Below are 18264 nucleotides of genomic sequence, written 5' to 3' on the forward strand. Positions count from 1 at the left end.
CAATTTGCATTCTAGGTCTTTATTTAGTTGCACTTTTGGTAATGCATTTTGAAGGACCGATGCAGCATTACATATATTTAATTTTTTTATCACTTGCATATTATGATCCGAACTAACAAGTCTTTTCACAAAGGTGTTTTCGCGATTCACAGTGAATTGACTGCTTTAAATGGGTGTATTATCATGTGTCACTTAAAACCTTCCAAAGATCTTTTAGAGTACATACAATCTAACTCTCTTTTATCTTGCAATAGTACTTGAACATATTACTTTTCTACACTTTACACAAGTATTCCACATTCCAAACTAAAAGACAAATTGAAAGAGTTGGCATTGCTTTGTTTCTTAAAAAAGAATGGTCAACGTACATGTAGATACAGGTATCATGTCTTAGGGAGGGATACATCCTACTTTGTAAATGATCACTCTGATTCAAACAAAAAGTTCTGTGAAACTAATATTATCAAGGTGCTTGCTTTCTGGATTGACAACATATTTGTTACGTTCAGAGGACGTGTTTTTCAACCGACTGTAAGCATTACAATGAGAACCAATTGTGTCCCTCCTCTTGCCGACTTGTTTTTATTATTATGAGGCTGACTTCATACAGGAACTTCTTAGTAAAAAGAAAAGAAGTTAGCAATATTCTTTAACTGTACTTTCCGCTATATAGATGATGTTCTCTCATTAAATAATTCAAAATTTGATGAGTATGTGGAACGCATCTATCCCATCGAATTAGAGATAAAGGATACTACAGATACAATTAAGTCAGTCTCATATCTTGACTTTCATTTCGGAGCCTTTTAAAGGTGACTTTGCGGTATGGGCTTTGCTCATTGTTGAAGGCCGTACGGTAACCTATAGTTGTTAATTTCTGTGTTATTTTGGTCTCCTGTGGACGGTTGTCTCATTGACAATCACACCACATCTTCTTTTTTATATTTACATCTATAAATTGACAAAGGGGTTCGGTTGAAAACAAAAATTTACGACAAAAGAGTTTCAGCTTTCCATTATGAACTTTCCATTTCTAAGTAGCAACATTCCAGCAGCACCTGCATACGGAGTATATATCTCCCAATTGATACGATATTTCCTTGCTTGTATTTCCTATCATGATTTTCTTGATAGAGGGTGGCTGCTTACAAGGAAGCCATTAAACCAAGAATTCGAAATGTTGAAGTTGATATCATCCCTTCGTTAATTTTATTCCCGCTTACAGTTTATATTCCCTGAGCCGAAGGTGATTTTTTAACGTTAAGAAAATGTTTTCAATAAAGACTTTTGATTTCATGTTTTCTGTTTGTAATTGTGTATGGCTTTGTTTTTTACAAAACATATAACGAAAACCACAACCTGTTATGTTCCGCATACGTGAAAATTTTGTTATTTGCTATGAAAAATATTCATTATAAAACACTTTAAATCATTAAATTTAAGTATTTTAAGTGAAAACTACGTGATTTTTTTTTTTTATTATTAAAAATGTATTATTGATGGATGCATGTCATTGTCTTTCCTCTGACATTCTTTAACGTTCTGTATATCTTTTGAATACGTCACATACAAATGTATTAACATATGTTATGTTGACGATTTTGAGGTTCCAATTGGGGATAACAACGTCGTATATACCCTGACAGTTTTCTGGACTTATACTGAAATCTTTGTGTTGGTATCTAATCACACTCGACACAATTGTAAACCGGTCAATTGTAACCCATTATATATTGTTTTATACATGCTATTGTATATATATAGTTATGATGATGTCAGTATATTTTCGACTTTAGATGTCCCTCTGTTATATTTCGCATCTCTTTTATGAGGGGGGTCGGATGGGTCATGATCCCGAGATCCCGGGCTTAATAACATGAAATCCCGAGGTCCCGAATTTAGAAAAAACACCAGATCCCGACCTCCCGAAAAAGGTTTGCCACCCTTTTTATCGCCTTATTAAAAGCGCTGTGGAATTTCTGATGACGTGGGTAATAATAAATAAAAAAAATAGAACTATACCTTAATTGATTTTTCATTTATTAATTTGTAAATTGATACAAAATTTTCCAGAACAAACAAAAAAAGAATAACATAAAACTTTACTTCAATTGATTTTCTATTAATTGATTCAAACTAATTGGTTCATTCTAATTACTTACATTTTACCAAGTAAATTATTTACAGGAAATATGAAACCAGAATCATCAAAATCTATGAAAACACAAAACGGTTTGATAATAAATCATGTCATACTAGTCAAATAGTTTCATCTGGGAATACTAGACATTTAGATCTAATTTCAAGCAACAGTGCTTTTTTTTTTAGATACAATCAAATTTCCGTTGCACTTGAAACACATTTTCTGCACAAAAAACACTTTATTCATCATATTATCGATGATCTACGCAGTTTCGTCACTTTTACAACTTATTTTGTTATTTAACGGTTTTCCCTATATCCGTTCTTTTCTGGTATATTGTACGAATTCCTTTTTTCAAAAGATATCTTTATGTATGTATATTTGTACACTTTTTGTTTATGAATGATTGATATTTTTGTAATCAAATCCAACACCTGTAATCCTTATAATTCACTGAAAAAGGGTTAGCTAATCGAGTTGTCTACATTATCATGATTATCTGTAGTGATCAATTACTACAATCTCGGTACAGTGCTAGTTTGCGTTCCGGATATTTCATTTTACTCAATATTAGTCAATATTAATGTAGAGTTGTATGCAGATGGAAGCTCGGACTGCAGGAGAATTTGCTATAATAGTCTATCAACACTGCGATTGTTAGTGTTATCTCAACTCACGGCAAGATGGTATCTAATCCGAACCTTAATTGATGTGTAACTTCTATTTTATAACTTAGCCCGAAGGTTGGTGGTTTTCTACGGAAACTCTGGCCGCCACTTAAAAGTGGCGTTAAAACACAAAAAATCAATCAATCATAACTAAGCCATACATAGAATCATTCTTTTTTTAAACTCTATTTTTATGGTTAAACCTTAATGCACTTAATATATCGCATAGCATCAAGTACAATAAGGTAGTTTGCGTTTACAAAAAAAACCCAAAACAAACCCCAATAAACACGGTTTGAAACGTAACATACACATTGGATATATATAGTGGAAATTGATTTATATAGGGTAAATGAATATTGTATGGAAACTTGTTATTTACTAAAAAAATATTATTGCAATATACTTTAAACATTAATAGTTGTCTTAACAATCTAATAAAAAGTAAAATCACCAAAAGATATCGCAAACCGAAGAGAGCTTAAAACAGAAAGTTCCTAATCAAATGACAAAATCAAAAGCTCAAACACATCAAACGAATTGATAGTACATATTCTCTGTAAAACAGGTATTTTATTCTTAAATTATACAAAGTTAAATTTCAATTGTGTAGAATGTTATCTCAATAAAATTAACGGTACCAATTTTCTTGCACCAGATGCGCATTTCGACAATACATGTCTCTTCAGTGATGCTCGTGGCCAAAATATTTGAAATTCAAAGCTTATATAAAAGATGAAGAGCTATAATCCAAAAGGTCCAAAAAGTATAGCCAAATCCGTGTAAGGAATCAGAGCTTTGCATGGGGGAGATACATTCCTTAATTTATAGTAATTTCTAATATTTTGTAACAGCAAATTTTTAATAACACAAAAAATCCGTATTTTCATGCCAGTACCGAAGTACTGGCTACTGGGCTGGTGATACCCTACATTTAAGAGATGTTATCGTCAAGGAGAATGAGCCTCTCCTGAAAACATGAAGAAAATGATGACCAATCTGATATTCTCGGGTGACTCCGCTACTCTCAATCTATCTGTTAGATAAAGGTACGGAATATGCCGAGTTGTGACGAATGACTAAGACCTCAATCGGCAAACCTCGGGTGACTCCGCTACTCTCAATCTATCCGTTAGATAAAGGTACGGAATATGCCGAGTTGTGACGAATGTCATATTCCAGACTTGGTACAGACTTTTAATAGATATAGGAAGATGTGGTATGAGTGCCAATCAGAAAATTCTCCATCCAAGTAATGATTTATAAAAGTAAACGCTTATAGGTCAAGGTACGGCCTTGGCTCAAACTGAACAACAAGCTATAAAGAGCCCCAAATATAATAGTGAAAAACCATTCAAACGGGAAAACCAGCGTCCTTTAAGTATTCATTTCAAAACAGAAATAAAATGCCGTGATTTTTTAGATATAAATGTTTAATTGTAAACGTAATATAAAAATACATGTTCGAAGAGAAGAAAACACAATACGTAATCCTCGAAGTAATAATTTAATTGTTTGTGGTATAATTGAATTTGGAAAGCACATTGTAAACGAAATAATATAGAAAAGAAATGAATCTAATTTAAAATCAAATATAAGAATAACGTTTACAATAAAAGTGACACACACACAAATATAATCGACTGACTATATACACATAAGTTTAAAAATATTTCGCTAGACAGAATAATTACTTTTTTGGGATAGGTTTACATTTTTACAAACTTCTTTTACATTTAGAATTGATACTTTAACACTGGACATGACTGCTACTTCCCTGCGTATCGCAAATAATAAAAACTAATGTTATTCAAATCATTATTTGTCTCGCCCAAGTCTAGATTGTATAAAAGAGAAAGAAGGGGAGGCAGACTAAAATTTATTATCAAGTTAAACATTTTAAGCTCAGTAGGAAATAAAGATGACAGGTAGACTGACATGGAAAACACTATATTACTAGGCTATTGCTGTAGATGCAAACACATGAAGAATAATTCGTTATGGAAAGACATAGCCATGATAATATTTCAACACTTTCTTCAAACAGAAATTTATGTTATAAAAAGTACCGAAATAGGATTACGGACAAATTGAAATGTGGTTTTCTTGAACGATAGCCATAACCCGTCCAACTACTCATGATAAAATTACAATAAGTTAAAAAAAGGAGGGTTTAGACAAGAAGCTAATAAATGCAGTGTTAATAAAAAAAATATTTAAGGATTTAAACCATTAGTTAAAGAAAGAATAAAATGGTACTGAAGATTATCTTTCTAACTATCATTACAATTAGTTCTTGTGGCATTCCTGAAAGATAGAGGCAAGTGGTATCAAATGGATATTCAAGCTAATGAGTTTAAAGCGAACTGACAGCCATGGATTTAAAAAGAAAAAGACAAACAGATAGATAAACAAGAATACACAAATCACAATATTGAATATTTAACAGCACAAATAAGAAAACTGGAGATGATCGCAGGTACTCCGACGTGGTTAGCAAATAAATCTTACACTAGCAATAGACTACTATAGTCTTGAATAAACAATTATATATAATGAAAACAAAAATTACGGTAAAAGTACTGTAAATTATTTAAAATATAGACATACTGCTCACCGGTATACACTCAGGCACTTATTAATCAAAAATACTATAGAACATATATATTTGTGTATTCAAATGTAATTCGTTTATAACGATAATTTTCATTGGACGTTGACAAATATTTTGAAGGGGTAAAAATCAGTCCGTAACAAATAAAGGCATCATTTTTAATCCTGATATTTTTAGGTATGTAATTTCTCACAAAAAAAGCCACATTTTGAGCATCAATTTTTTTGGGGTCTATTGTATTTTAAGCTGGGCCTTCGTAAAACTTGAGTTTACTGTCGTAAGTATCCTTTTACCTTGGTAAACTTATTTTGCGAAAGGAAAATCTACGTTTTACGAAGACCAAGCTTAAAATATAATACAGTTATCTCTAAATTCTGTCTAGTTCAATCTGTCCTCCTGATTTCCATGATACTGGAACTTAGGGTTCCGCGAAATGTTTTCCACTGTATTCCAAATGGAAATTTTAAGGTTTTACCGTACTCTCCGTTTAGATGTGACATATAACAGGCATTGAACCACCAAGCTCCTTTGTATTTCTCTGCGCAGTTAGCTGTATAATTTTTATCGTTATCTCTGTCGTAAGTAGTAAATTTCATTCCATTATTGATGTAATTTGGCGTACCATTGGAAATACTGTCTCCTGGAACAATAAACATATTGTTATATAGATTTTGCAGTTTTGAAATCGTATAAATAATGTCAGAGGTCAAGTCATAATATAACTTTTAATGGTTATGATAGGGTATCATCAATAGGCATTGCACTAACCAAGAACTGTTAGTATATATTTCAGTCAAGATAATGCACATAATCAAAACTGCTAAACAATTCTAAAATATTCAATTAATTACAAACAATTTAATAGAAGAATATAGAATGGAAACGGATTATGTGAAAACGTCGCGAGAAAAATCCACATCCGAAGATAAGCTTCAGCTTGCTTGTATGTTTAAATTCTAGTATACAGCTTGTGTTTCCGGAGTTATTGTCAATACATAATTTTATTATATTTTGGTGATGATCATCACGAAGCGTTTTCTTGGTATAGTTTGTCTTTTTATTTTGCCATTATTTTCAGTTGTTCCATTATTTTTTTGAATGCCTACATACATTTTCTGATTTTGTTAATGTTAAGTTACTTATAGTAATGGAACTTCAATTGATATACATGTACTGCTTTTGTTCGTTGTTACTAAAAATGACATAAAAGAGTTTGATCACATATATTTGTAATCTGACTTTTAAAATTATTTATGGGAATATTTTTCATAATGAAATAATGAGGTGTGGTATATAGGGTAGAATAATCAAAACTTGGAACAGATTCGAAATCATTAATACATGTATGAGCATGCAATTAATTCCATTATTTACGAACAATCTATTAGCAGGAACCTGATGCTCAGTAATTGTCGTTTGTTGATGTTGTTCATAAGTGTTTCTCGTTTCTCTTTTTTTTTTTATTATAAAGATTAACCATTTTCCCCGTGTTGAATGGCTTTACATTAGTAACTTTAGGGGTCCTTCATAGATTGCTGTTCGGTGTGAGCTAAGGCTCCGTGTTGAAGATTGTACGTTGACCTATAATTGTATTCTTTTACAAAACGTGACTTGGATGGCGAGTTGTCTCGTTGGTTCTCATACCACATCTTCTCATTTCGAAGTCTACCAAGGGTACTGTAAGTAGAATATCCTGTTAAGGTGGCTCGGGCCTATTCGAAGTTTCTGTCAGAAATGTCGTATTTTTTGTTATTTTAATCTTTATAGAGAGTAAATCAAATTGGTTGAAAAAAATAGGGGGTCCCGGACCATTTAAGCCAAAAAAACTACTTTTAAAGAGATATGTGAAAGGGACCGTTTTTTAATGAAAGGATAGGGAAAATAGAGGTATTCAGATATTTTTATCAGAATATTTCAAAAACGTTCTATGACACTTGGTCCAAAACTGTAATATAAAAAGGCTAAAATATTGCTTCAAAGAATGAGCAAATAAAACACATAGGTCACCGATAAAGGAAAACAAATATTTTGCTTTAAACCCAAAATTTTGTTGGGAAAATGGTGAAATTGGGTGAAATGTCATTTAAAGTCTTATTTTATATATGATATAAATAGATTTATTATGGTTGTTTTTAGGATTAAATATTCTTTAAAATGTTTAATATGAGTATCATTCGTTTTATTCGTTACTGTATTAAGAAAGAATCTGGTAATTTTTGCCATGGTTTACTCAATTTATACATTGTATAATTGTTTTCGCGCACTCATATTTAAAAACAATGACCTTTCCCCCTGTACTTCAACTTGGTGTCCTACAAAAATAGTAACTTGCTGACCAAGTGCGGAAGCGATGGTGGGTTATGCATATATAGCGGGAGATGCACATATATGCAGGTTGATGCAAAAGGGAAGCAAAAGATACCAAAGGGCTATTCATACTCATATGTCAAAAATAAACTAACAATGCTATAAAAAAACACAATACGACGAAAAGACAACCAACAGTTTACAAAACAATACATGCAAACTATAGACTGAACAACACGAAACACAAACATGAACGGTGCATTTGAAGGGTGAATGGATCCTGCTACACATTTGTTACCTGTCGTGTTTTCTAGTAGGTACAAGTCCGGTGATAAATCAGGTTACATTGGAAGAAAAGAGGACATGATTAGGAAATCGACAATTGAACGCTCATGTCGGACGGAATAAGCATCTCCTGCTATCTACTTTAGTATGTTTCCAAACATATCTCAATTAAGGAAATAAACTGGTACATTTACAGATCAGAAGTATTTGAAGACCTAAATAGTTATCAAAGGTACAAGGATTATAATTAGGTGCCGTATACGGTGCAGGAAATACTTACCCTTCCGGAGCACCTGATTTAACTCCCGGTTTTTAGTGGAGTTCGTGTTGTTTCTTAATTATTATTTATAACTGTTGATGTAAATGTCCTTTGGTTTTGTGAGTCTTTGTTTACTCCTTGGTTTTGATTGTTATTGTCTTAATACGCCAGACGTGAGTTTCGTCTACATAACACTCATCAGTGACACTCATATTAAAATACTTATGAAGCCAAACAAGTACAAAGTTGAAGGGCATTCCAAAACTGAACTTCCCAAAACATATCGCTACTAATATACTACCACATATATATCGTTACGGTCATATTTATGACATGGTTCTATTTGATTGTTGCATCTGTAACAGTAGAAGTGGACTAGTAGAGTTAGTTGTGAAGTTTTCATTCTAAGCGGTGTCAAAACTTGATCAATTTGGAAAAAGGACATACACATCTGTGGGTTAATGTTTATTTTTTCATTTTAGAGTTATGATTGATATTGTTCGGACAGTTTATATTTAATTAAGAAAAACCAAAAAAATATGGGTTATACACTCATGACACAAAATTAGAACATTCACAGCAAAAAAACACACAATAAGAAAAGGAACAACACAATTTTTACTGTTCTCATTCTTAAAGTCACAGTGAGGCCTTCAACACAGGGCAAACAAAAACCAACTCACATCTCAATACAAGTTGTACATATGAGGATTTTTGTTTATTGTTATACCCGAAAAAGATATCTAGAATCTGCTTAAATTTTGGTGAATTACCTTTTATGGGTTATTGAAGTCTTATATGAAAACAAAAATGGGTGTTATTGGACAAAATATTTTACCCTGTGTCATAGTTAAATTTACCAAGGAGTGCAAACATTTAATAAAAATTCTAAATCTGACCTTAGTACATCCATTATATGTCATTATATAACAGCCCTCAATAACTCAATCAATGAACTCACTTAATCACGTTCACCATATATTTATTACCGTAAATCATCTAATATTCGCGAGCTATTTATTTTCGCGACGTTCGCCAGAAGAAAAATAAGGCGAATATAGATAGTCGCGAAAAATTGGTCACACTTTGATCTTACACCAGGAAATATACAGAGATAGGCGAAAACGAATTGCCTATTAGTCGGTTAGAAAGGAGTAAATTTTAATTATAAAGATCCACAAAAATAAGTTGGTTGCAGTTTTAGTTCCTTCAGTTAAAATATATCTGAAATTTACCTGCATCACCGCCTCTGAAGTTTGTCACCTGGAATTTGTAACCAGTTGTTGCATTACCAATAATGAATCCATTGTAATTCGCTTTCTTCCATTCTTGTTTTTGATTTTTCATTCGGACTCGAAGTAGGTATTTTCCGGATAAAGTAAGTTGGCTGATCAGTCTGTTCCCTAAAATTTTAAAAACTTGGCAAAATAATATGGCATGAAAAAGGTTGAAAAAGGTGTTGTCATAGAAAGTTTGATTCGTTCTTTGAAGACTGATAACATATGTCATTTAAGATACTGGAAAGCTTTGAAAACGAAGGGCTTATGGAAGTTGTGCAAAATATGAATTAATTCATATCTGTCTTTTGATAAAAAAAAAATGGTGTGTGCATTTTACATTCTATGAACAGGTTACAGAAAATCATCAATGACAATTCATGCAAGGGGCGATAATTACCGGGGTTGGGACCCGGAACTGTTCATCAACTTTGTGTTTACATAGTAAATATAGTGTTAATGCAAAAGCAGTAAGCAATAACAACAATTTTAAGGTCAGCATGCAAAATATGAACAGTTGTGTGTGCAGCTAGTCGCTGTTAGTGGTGTTGTACATGTTGTAATAGATATTCGCAAATCAGCACAATTATCTATCCTTACTCAATGGCAATAAAACTTTGAATTGAATTGAATTCAATAAAAAGTCTCCACTTGTACAATCAATTACCAGGAATTTATAACATCCTTCCAAGTTCAGGCAATAATATCTTCAAAACCAATATTGCCTAACTTTCCTAAAAAGAATGTTGTTTCAACCTTTTGAACTCCCAAAAATGTTTTCCATGTATCATTGTTTGTCTTTTTTGTCTTTTTTAGTCATGGCGTTGTCAGTTTATTTCGACTTATAAGTTTGAAATTCGCTATGGTATCTTTCACTTTTCTTCTGTAAAAAATGTTTTTCAGACACCAGACGTTATATGCTTTTAAAAATTAAAAAATACCAAGATGTTTTAGAAATAAGGCATTTTTTCAAATTAATCATTCATAAAGAATTTTGAATTCATTTGTTTTCGTCGGATACTAGTTTTCGTTGATTTCGTAGTAACAAGGGAACCACGAATTTAACTGTTCAACGAATTATTAATTTTGAATAGAAACGTACGCAGACTTTGCCAAAATCACGAAATGAAATATCCACGAATATACAAATTTTTCTCAATCTACGAAAATTGGTGCCCACGAAAATAGATCAATCCACAAATTGTGACTAAAATGAGAATATATATAGATATAAAGTTGTGTTACCTAGCCAGAACTCAGTACTTAAATCTCCAAAACCCTCCTCATACTCCGTCCAGTTTCTGTAAAAATTGACTGATCCATCTGTCCGTCGCTGAATTACCTGTAATATGTATATTATTCTGCATTGACAAGAAATTCATGAAATTTTTAAACCGTTAATTCATATATGAGTAAAATTGGTTAACATGAATTTGTTAGCTAGTGTCTCTTTGATAAAATAATATTATGTATATAAAATGTTGTGAACCATAGACTAATACAAATTTGAAATGAGTATATTGTCTGAAAACAAAATTATATAGAACAACTTTAGCTTGTCAGTTTTATTTCAAGTCAAGAAGCACTGCCTATTAAAATCTACCACAAACATATTGTTCTTAACATATAAAACTTTATTTTTGAAGTTTTACAGTTTCTTATTAACCAATGATTTTTTTTAAACACATCTTTTAGCGACTACTTTATTTATTAATCATTTGCATCATATAAATAAGCCATTGAAAATAAAAGAACATAAAAATTAACATAACTCATGAGAATCTGAAAGAACGTACTTTAAAAAAGAGTAGTGTTTTATTCAAACTTTAAAGTAATAAAAATAATTCTAACACGAAATTAATGTAGATTTATAATTTCCACAAAATGTTAACGAGTAGAGTAAACGCGTTTTTTTTCATAGTGCACGTACAGGTAAAGATGTAAAATCTGTAGTAAACACTCGTTAACTACTGACTAAACTGACAACGAGTAAGCATTAAACATTTCTATTTTGACCACGTTAACATAATCATAGTAAACGTGTGTTTACTAGTAAACGCGAATTATACTTAAGAATTGAAATAAGTACACGCGGCGTTGACGCACATTTCCTTATGTTATGCTTGGTCTGCACCCAACTGTTTATTAAATTATTATCTTTTGTTATTTTCAATGGGGTCTTTTTGTGATCTTCAGGTCTAATAGACTATTACATTGAATGTGGACAGTATTTTGTCATGTGAAAAATGCATAAAAGCACCGAAACAGGATAGGTTTTAAATATATGGGAACCTATACGAAAAACTGTGTTGGTTAGAATAGTATTATTACAACTACTAAATTGTTTTTTTGTTTTTAAATTACATACGTTCCACCATGAGGTCCGGTTGTCACAATAGATATTGAAACCAGTTGAACTTCCAGAATAAATTTTGTAAGTTCCAGAATCACAATGACGTGGTAAGTCGCTACAGTCACGTGGTTTGTATGCTGTAAGATGCATAGATAGATGAATATTATTTTATAAGACTATTTTACAATGTTGACTGTTGTACCCTATTTTCGACATTTTGACCTTTAATGTCTGTTTGCTTTGTTCATGCATCGTTGTCAATATAATGCGCCTGTCATGCAAGTACGAAGTTTCGCTAGCTATTAAAACCAAGTCTAATCTACCAAGTTCTACATATAAACATGCCTGTATCAATTGAGGAATGTGACAGTTGTTATTTATTTGTTTGATGTGTTTGAACTTTATTTCCCCATTTTCCTAGGGACTTTTCGTTTAGAAATTTCCTTTGCGATCGTTTTATTTTGTTGTTTTATTTTTTTATACAACGGACAAAAAACTAAATTGTGAACAGCAAATATTAAACACTTACACGACAACAAAACATGTATGGTATGATCATATATAAAAAAAAATATGGTATTTATGCCATTGAAGCAGCCTCCAACCAAAGATCTAAGAAAAAAGATGTATACATTCAAATACTAATCAGAAATTAGCAAAATCCATACTTACTTCCATTGCCATTGTTATAACTAAAACAGGCTTACGTTCCCAAGTACAAAAAGTGGTGTGGGGTATACTTCAATGAGCCATCATACTTACGTTTTTCCACGCAGCAAAATAATTTCTTCCACTTTTTAGATTTTTTGTCACAAATAACAAACGGTTTTCCAACCAGCTCATAGGAATTGTTTAGGCATTTATACTGGTTGCCTGCTTCCAAATTAGCATAGACCCCAAACGTTTCAGTGGAAACAGCAAACGGTGTTTCAGGTGGTTCATCTTTACAGTCTGTAATATATAGATGTAGTAAGTATTAACAAATAAAATAACCGCATCATAGGAACTGTGATTGAAATTTTGTATTTGCACCAGACGCGCGGTTCGTCTATTCTGTAGTGATGCTTAAATTTAAAAAAGCTAAAACGGCCAAACGAAGTACGAAATAAAAAAAAAAGATAAAATGTTTCCGACAGGAACGTCAAATTTGAACAATAACTTCATTTATTTTATCTCGATGGAAAATGGAAAGTGAAAATAAAGCCAAATTTCTATCATTGAGTTGTTATAGATACTGGTTTGGTGTAGTAAGTATCACTCCGTTAAAAAAAGGTTAATTGGTACATTCTATGAATCAAAACGTATTCTTTCGAACTGTCAATCCTGACAAGTTTTTATAAATGGGTTTCTATTTCTTTTTTTTCTAATTTAGAACTAACTTTTTAAATACAGCTTATTCGAATATAAAAACAAGATGTGGTTTGATAGCCAATGAGACAACTCTCCACAAGAGACCAAATGACACAGAAGTTTACACATACAGGTCATCGTACGGCCTTCAACAATTAGGAAAGCCAATACCGCATAGTCAGACAGCTCATTTGATGCTTATTTGAATTGTACTCACATGCATGTTCACACGACGTCACTTCATTTGTCTTAATAATACACTTCTTCCCTTTGCCACAATTATGAGCTGCACATTTTCCTGCAATAGCCTGCAATACATAAATCAGATAAGCTGCACATAATTATTATTTAAATAGCGAAATAAGGAATACTTGAGATAATGATACTCCGATCACCACGACATTCTTGCAGTGTTTTTTGCAATGCGAAATGAAATGGTCATACATGAGAATATTGAGAAGAAAAAAAAACAACACATAAGAATAAAAATTAAAATGTGGATAATTATCTAATTGGCATGGATATCATAGCTCCTTTTCTAATTTAGTCACATGACTTATTTAATGAATGCCAAAAACGTTAAAACATTTTTACTAGTTTGATCATTGAAATTAAAATCAATACAAAAGAAATCTTTATTTATGTCACAAGTTTGATTTTACTTATATTACAATGAAGAATTATAATGTTGAAAGATATCATTAATTTGTACATCCATTGTTTTTGGATATATATTAAAAATACTCATAAAAACTAAGAACATAGTTTTGTAATAATTTTTTTTCATATCATATTTGTCACTCTTTCCTCCCTTTCACTTGCTCACTCTCTATGCAATTCCGTATTAAAAAAGAAAATTTGAAAATTAGTTGAAAAAGTAATCAGTCAGCAGATACCGCTCCAAAAAAGTTTTGAAAGAAAGATTAGAAACATTGCGCTTTCATGTCTTCCTACATACTATATATTTTACAAAATTTTGAATAATCAAATCAATTTTTTTATCAATACGAATTTACCAACCTTTTAAAAATTTCCCAGGGGAAAAAATGTCGTCAATTCAACGATATTGTTTTAAATCATTATGAAATAAACAATTATTTAATATACAATTGAAATCGATTTCAATTTCAACAAAATTAACTATGCAGCAGCGTTTATAAAGTATTTTGAACTATGTGTTATGAAAATGTCTCGATCCAACTTATTTTACCTACAAGATAGGCGAAAAATATAAAAAGGACATTTCAACTTGTAAGTCGAAAACAAACGGTAGATACCATTAGAAAACAACCAGAAAAAAGTAAAACCACAAAAATACTGAACTTAGAGGAAAATCAATTCGGAAAGTCCATAATCACATGGCAAAATTAAACAACAAAACGCATAAAAAATGAATGGAGAATAACTGTCATATTCCTGACTTGGTACAGGCATTTTTTTAAATGTAGAAAACAATTTAAAGATAGTCAATACACAAACACTAACCCCACGTAAAACTTGTGTGATCTCAGATGCCCCGGAAAGGTAAGCAGAACCTGCACAACATGTCACATCCGTATTCGTCATGTTACCTATACGATTATTAGCCCGGAATTAAGTCAAATTTGGCCGGTCATGTCCAAAAAACAGACGTTATGGTATTGAAATAAAAGTTCAGGAGTCGTAGAATCAGGCAAGATTATTTAATGCATGGACTTTTGTTATATTTTATGTATATTATTTTCAAATGCAGACGAAGTTTCAATCATGAAAATAATGACTCTGATGTGTGCAAAGACATGAAAATACTAAGGAGTAAAATCGTAAATTATAGAAATGTCAGGTATAAAGGTATCGAAACTCAACCAAGACTTTTAGATCTATCATAGGACTAATCATCACGAACCCTGTCAGAACGCAAATTGACCCTAGGTGCTCTAAAAAATCTAACAATGTGGGTTTACCCGATTATTTCATGCTAAAATTGGTAAGAAAATTTACTTTTATAAGGCAAAATAACAATACCTTCGGCCAGGTCGATATATCGCTGTAAACTGATCCCGATTCGTCCTGGATAGCTTCGCCTTCGGGCCTTTCACCTAGTGCGTCACAAAGTTTCCAATTTTTTCTATAGTTAATAGCCTTGCATTGTGATGTCAATAAGCACTCTTTTGCACATTCCATTAGACTTTTGTTTCGAATTCGTCGCAGAATGTTCATGTGTTGACTTTTACCATGTTTTAATTGACCAATTTTTAATTCATTAGTTGAACGTTGGCAATCTTCATCGTCAGCGTCACAATATTCTTGAAGTGAACAGTCACATTTCAGGATAACGTGTTTAAAAAAAAGAAGAATAAGAATTTTAGTATTTTGTATTCATAAATAGTCTGAACTTGCTCGAATCAGATTAAATTATGTGATGCTCTGCTTATACAATTAATTTATATAGGATCGTTGTATAAATTGTCCATAGTTAATCGATAGAATGATTGGCTAATTAGTATCGGGTACAACAACTGCATGTTATTTTAGCAACTGCATACTTTTGTATTACTAATATGTCGTAATTTAAATGGTATTACAGTGAAACCTGGCTAAACCGAATCCTGCATAAACTGGAAATCTGTATAAACCAACCATGTTCTTAAGCAAAGGTCATATCAAATTGTATGCGTTGTGAACCTGATTAAACCGAAAATCAGCCAAAACCGAACCAAATCGTAAGACTCGAAGAGGTTCGGTTTAAACAGGTTTCCCTGTATTATATGACAATTTGATACAACAATCTTTGACTGAAAAAAAGTTATTAATTGTTACTCAAAAAGAAGAAAACCATACCTTTTAAAGGGCTTGCTCGGAACTCACTTTTGAGATTCAGGAAGTTTACTGGTCTAAAAAACTGGTGAACTGGACTGCAAAAAGATTGTTTGATATAGATAAAACAATAGGTCACTTTAATTTACTTAAGGAATGACTGTAATATTTTTTCTGTCTATGGAGAAATAACATAAAAAATGTGGTGCACACTGACTAACCCGCTTAGCGGATTATTTTAAAGTGTGCACCACATTTTTTTGTTGTTACGAATAGACAGAAAAAATATAACAGTAATTTCTTAAAATTTAACTAAATACCATTTTAAACCAAAGTAAACCATGAAAAAACGTTGATGACTTCAGGGTGACATGACAAAATTATGTCTATGAGCTGATAAACATAACAACGTCAGTCAATGAGAAGAAGCGTTACATGCAAAATTAAATTATTGTTATATAATTCTATAAGTATGAATTTTGTTTTGTCTATGAGAAGATTTGTAAAATTCAGGCCCCAAATTAGTATTTTATTAAGATGGTTAGTAAGTGTGTACTAATGGAACTTTTTGGGATACCGACCGTCTGTTGAAATATCAAACAACAAAACTAAAACATATGTTGTCGTCAAAAACATCAATCATCACACTTTAAGATTTTATGTTCTAAAACATGCGATTTTATAGGTCATTCCAATATTTGTAGTTATAAGTAAAACAATGTATTCGATCTTCGAAATATTACAGTCATTCCTTGATTGTTATCCATTCGATTGATGTGTTTGAACTTTTGATTTTGCCATTTGATTTGGGACTTTCCTCTTTGAATTTTCCTCGGAGTTCAGTATTTTTTTTTTTTTCCATGAGAACAAGTTTGATGATGGTGTATATAGGAGAAAATCAGAAAGGAGTAGGTTTAGTAAGTAAGACCCCTTTTTGGCCCCAAAATAAAGCAATTTTACAAAATTGTTAAAATGTATACTTTTAGTTATTTATTGGACAGTAGAATGCTTCTGCTACATAAATATGGGCTGTTTTTGAAAATACAATGGACATATATCGGGTACTAGCATCATTAAGTCATGCTACATTACTGAAATCTTCACAATTTTAGCATTTTAGTACAATTTTAGACGGTTTCCGTCTTAAATGAAAGTGGCTGCATTCGTGTTCATTCTTAATATTGAAATGTAAGTTGTATTAGATGATAATACATAACATATATAAGGTTGAGGATGAACACGAATGCGGCCACTTTCATTTTTGACAAAAAAACAACTGAAAAGTGTCATTGTTGGGCATATTTGATAGATTTTTCATATATAAGCTAGAATCGGATAATTTTTAATGAGTAAATCAGTCAAAATATTTATATATACTTATTTAATCAACTGAAATAGACACTTAAGTGTTTAAAAAGTGTCTAAAATCTTTCGTTAGATGAACTTGAAATTTGAGGCCGAAATTGGCACTTTCCGGACCTACTCCTTTGTCTATAGAATTCGCCGTTTCAGAATCTAATGCATCCTGGGTAATATTTTCAAAAGTATACACCAAAACGTCGTGATTAATTACAAATATCGTAAACAATGGAAATTCAACCAATGACGTGACGTTATTTTCATTTTGGGGAACGAACAATGAAAAACCAATAGTTCTTTAGATTCTGAAACAGCAAATTCCTCATCTTATTGACAACCCGGTTGAATAAAAGTCATCATAAAATTTCTAAATGTAACTGTTTAAATAATGCGTGTAGTACTAAAGAAAGATAATCAGTTGAAGTGTAGGTATCCAAAGACGAGAATATAGAAGACGTGGTATGATTGCCAATGAGACAACTCTCCACAAAGACCAAATGTCATCGCAATTAACAACTATAGGTCACCGTTCGACCTTCAAAAATGAGCAACGCCCATATCGCGTGGTCATGGATCATAAGAAAAGTGTTAACAAAAAACAAGCTTCCAGGTTTATTTCAAACCCGGCAGTGCATAAACCATGACAAAATTAAACGTAATATCCGTGTCTCGGGTTGGTACGGATGAGATATTGAAAAAGTCATATGTTATTCTATATATAGCCATTGTTTTATATATACAATAACGTTGTCACTTATATTTTTCAACTTATGAGTTAAGATCTCTGGCTTCTCTTTTATCGCTGCATTCAAAGCTTTGTAGAAATTCTGATGACGTAAGTTATAATTATAAA

The 18264-nt window shown here is 31.7% G+C and overlaps 1 protein-coding gene across 1 annotated transcript; it reads right to left on the minus strand.

Moving 5' to 3' along the window:
- Positions 1–5808: 5808 nt before the first annotated feature.
- LOC134718164 (fibrinogen-like protein 1) lies at positions 5809–15557 on the minus strand. Its single transcript, XM_063580654.1, has 7 exons — positions 15261–15557; positions 13474–13564; positions 12669–12857; positions 11922–12043; positions 10799–10895; positions 9512–9679; positions 5809–6065 (listed from the first exon to the last, which is right to left on the minus strand). The coding sequence occupies exons 1-7, from the start codon at positions 15453–15455 to the stop codon at positions 5809–5811; spliced, it is 1119 nt and encodes a 372-aa protein (XP_063436724.1). The 5' UTR covers positions 15456–15557.
- Positions 15558–18264: the final 2707 nt, after the last annotated feature.

Source organism: Mytilus trossulus, chromosome 5 (genome assembly GCF_036588685.1).
Source record: "Mytilus trossulus isolate FHL-02 chromosome 5, PNRI_Mtr1.1.1.hap1, whole genome shotgun sequence".
Taxonomy (NCBI): Eukaryota; Metazoa; Mollusca; class Bivalvia; order Mytilida; family Mytilidae; genus Mytilus; species Mytilus trossulus.

Bases quoted from the DNA above. Each gene is read 5' to 3' on its own strand.
- LOC134718164 (XM_063580654.1), bottom strand. From the start codon at position 15,455: ATGAACATTCTGCGACGAATTCGAAACAAAAGTCTAATGGAATGTGCA. The intron at 12,044-12,668 runs GTAAGTATGATG...TGCATCTTACAG, and splicing joins ATTTTGCTGCGTGGAAAAAC to CATACAAACCACGTGACTGT. The intron at 10,896-11,921 runs GTATGTAATTTA...TACATATTACAG, and splicing joins ACCGGACCTCATGGTGGAAC to GTAATTCAGCGACGGACAGA.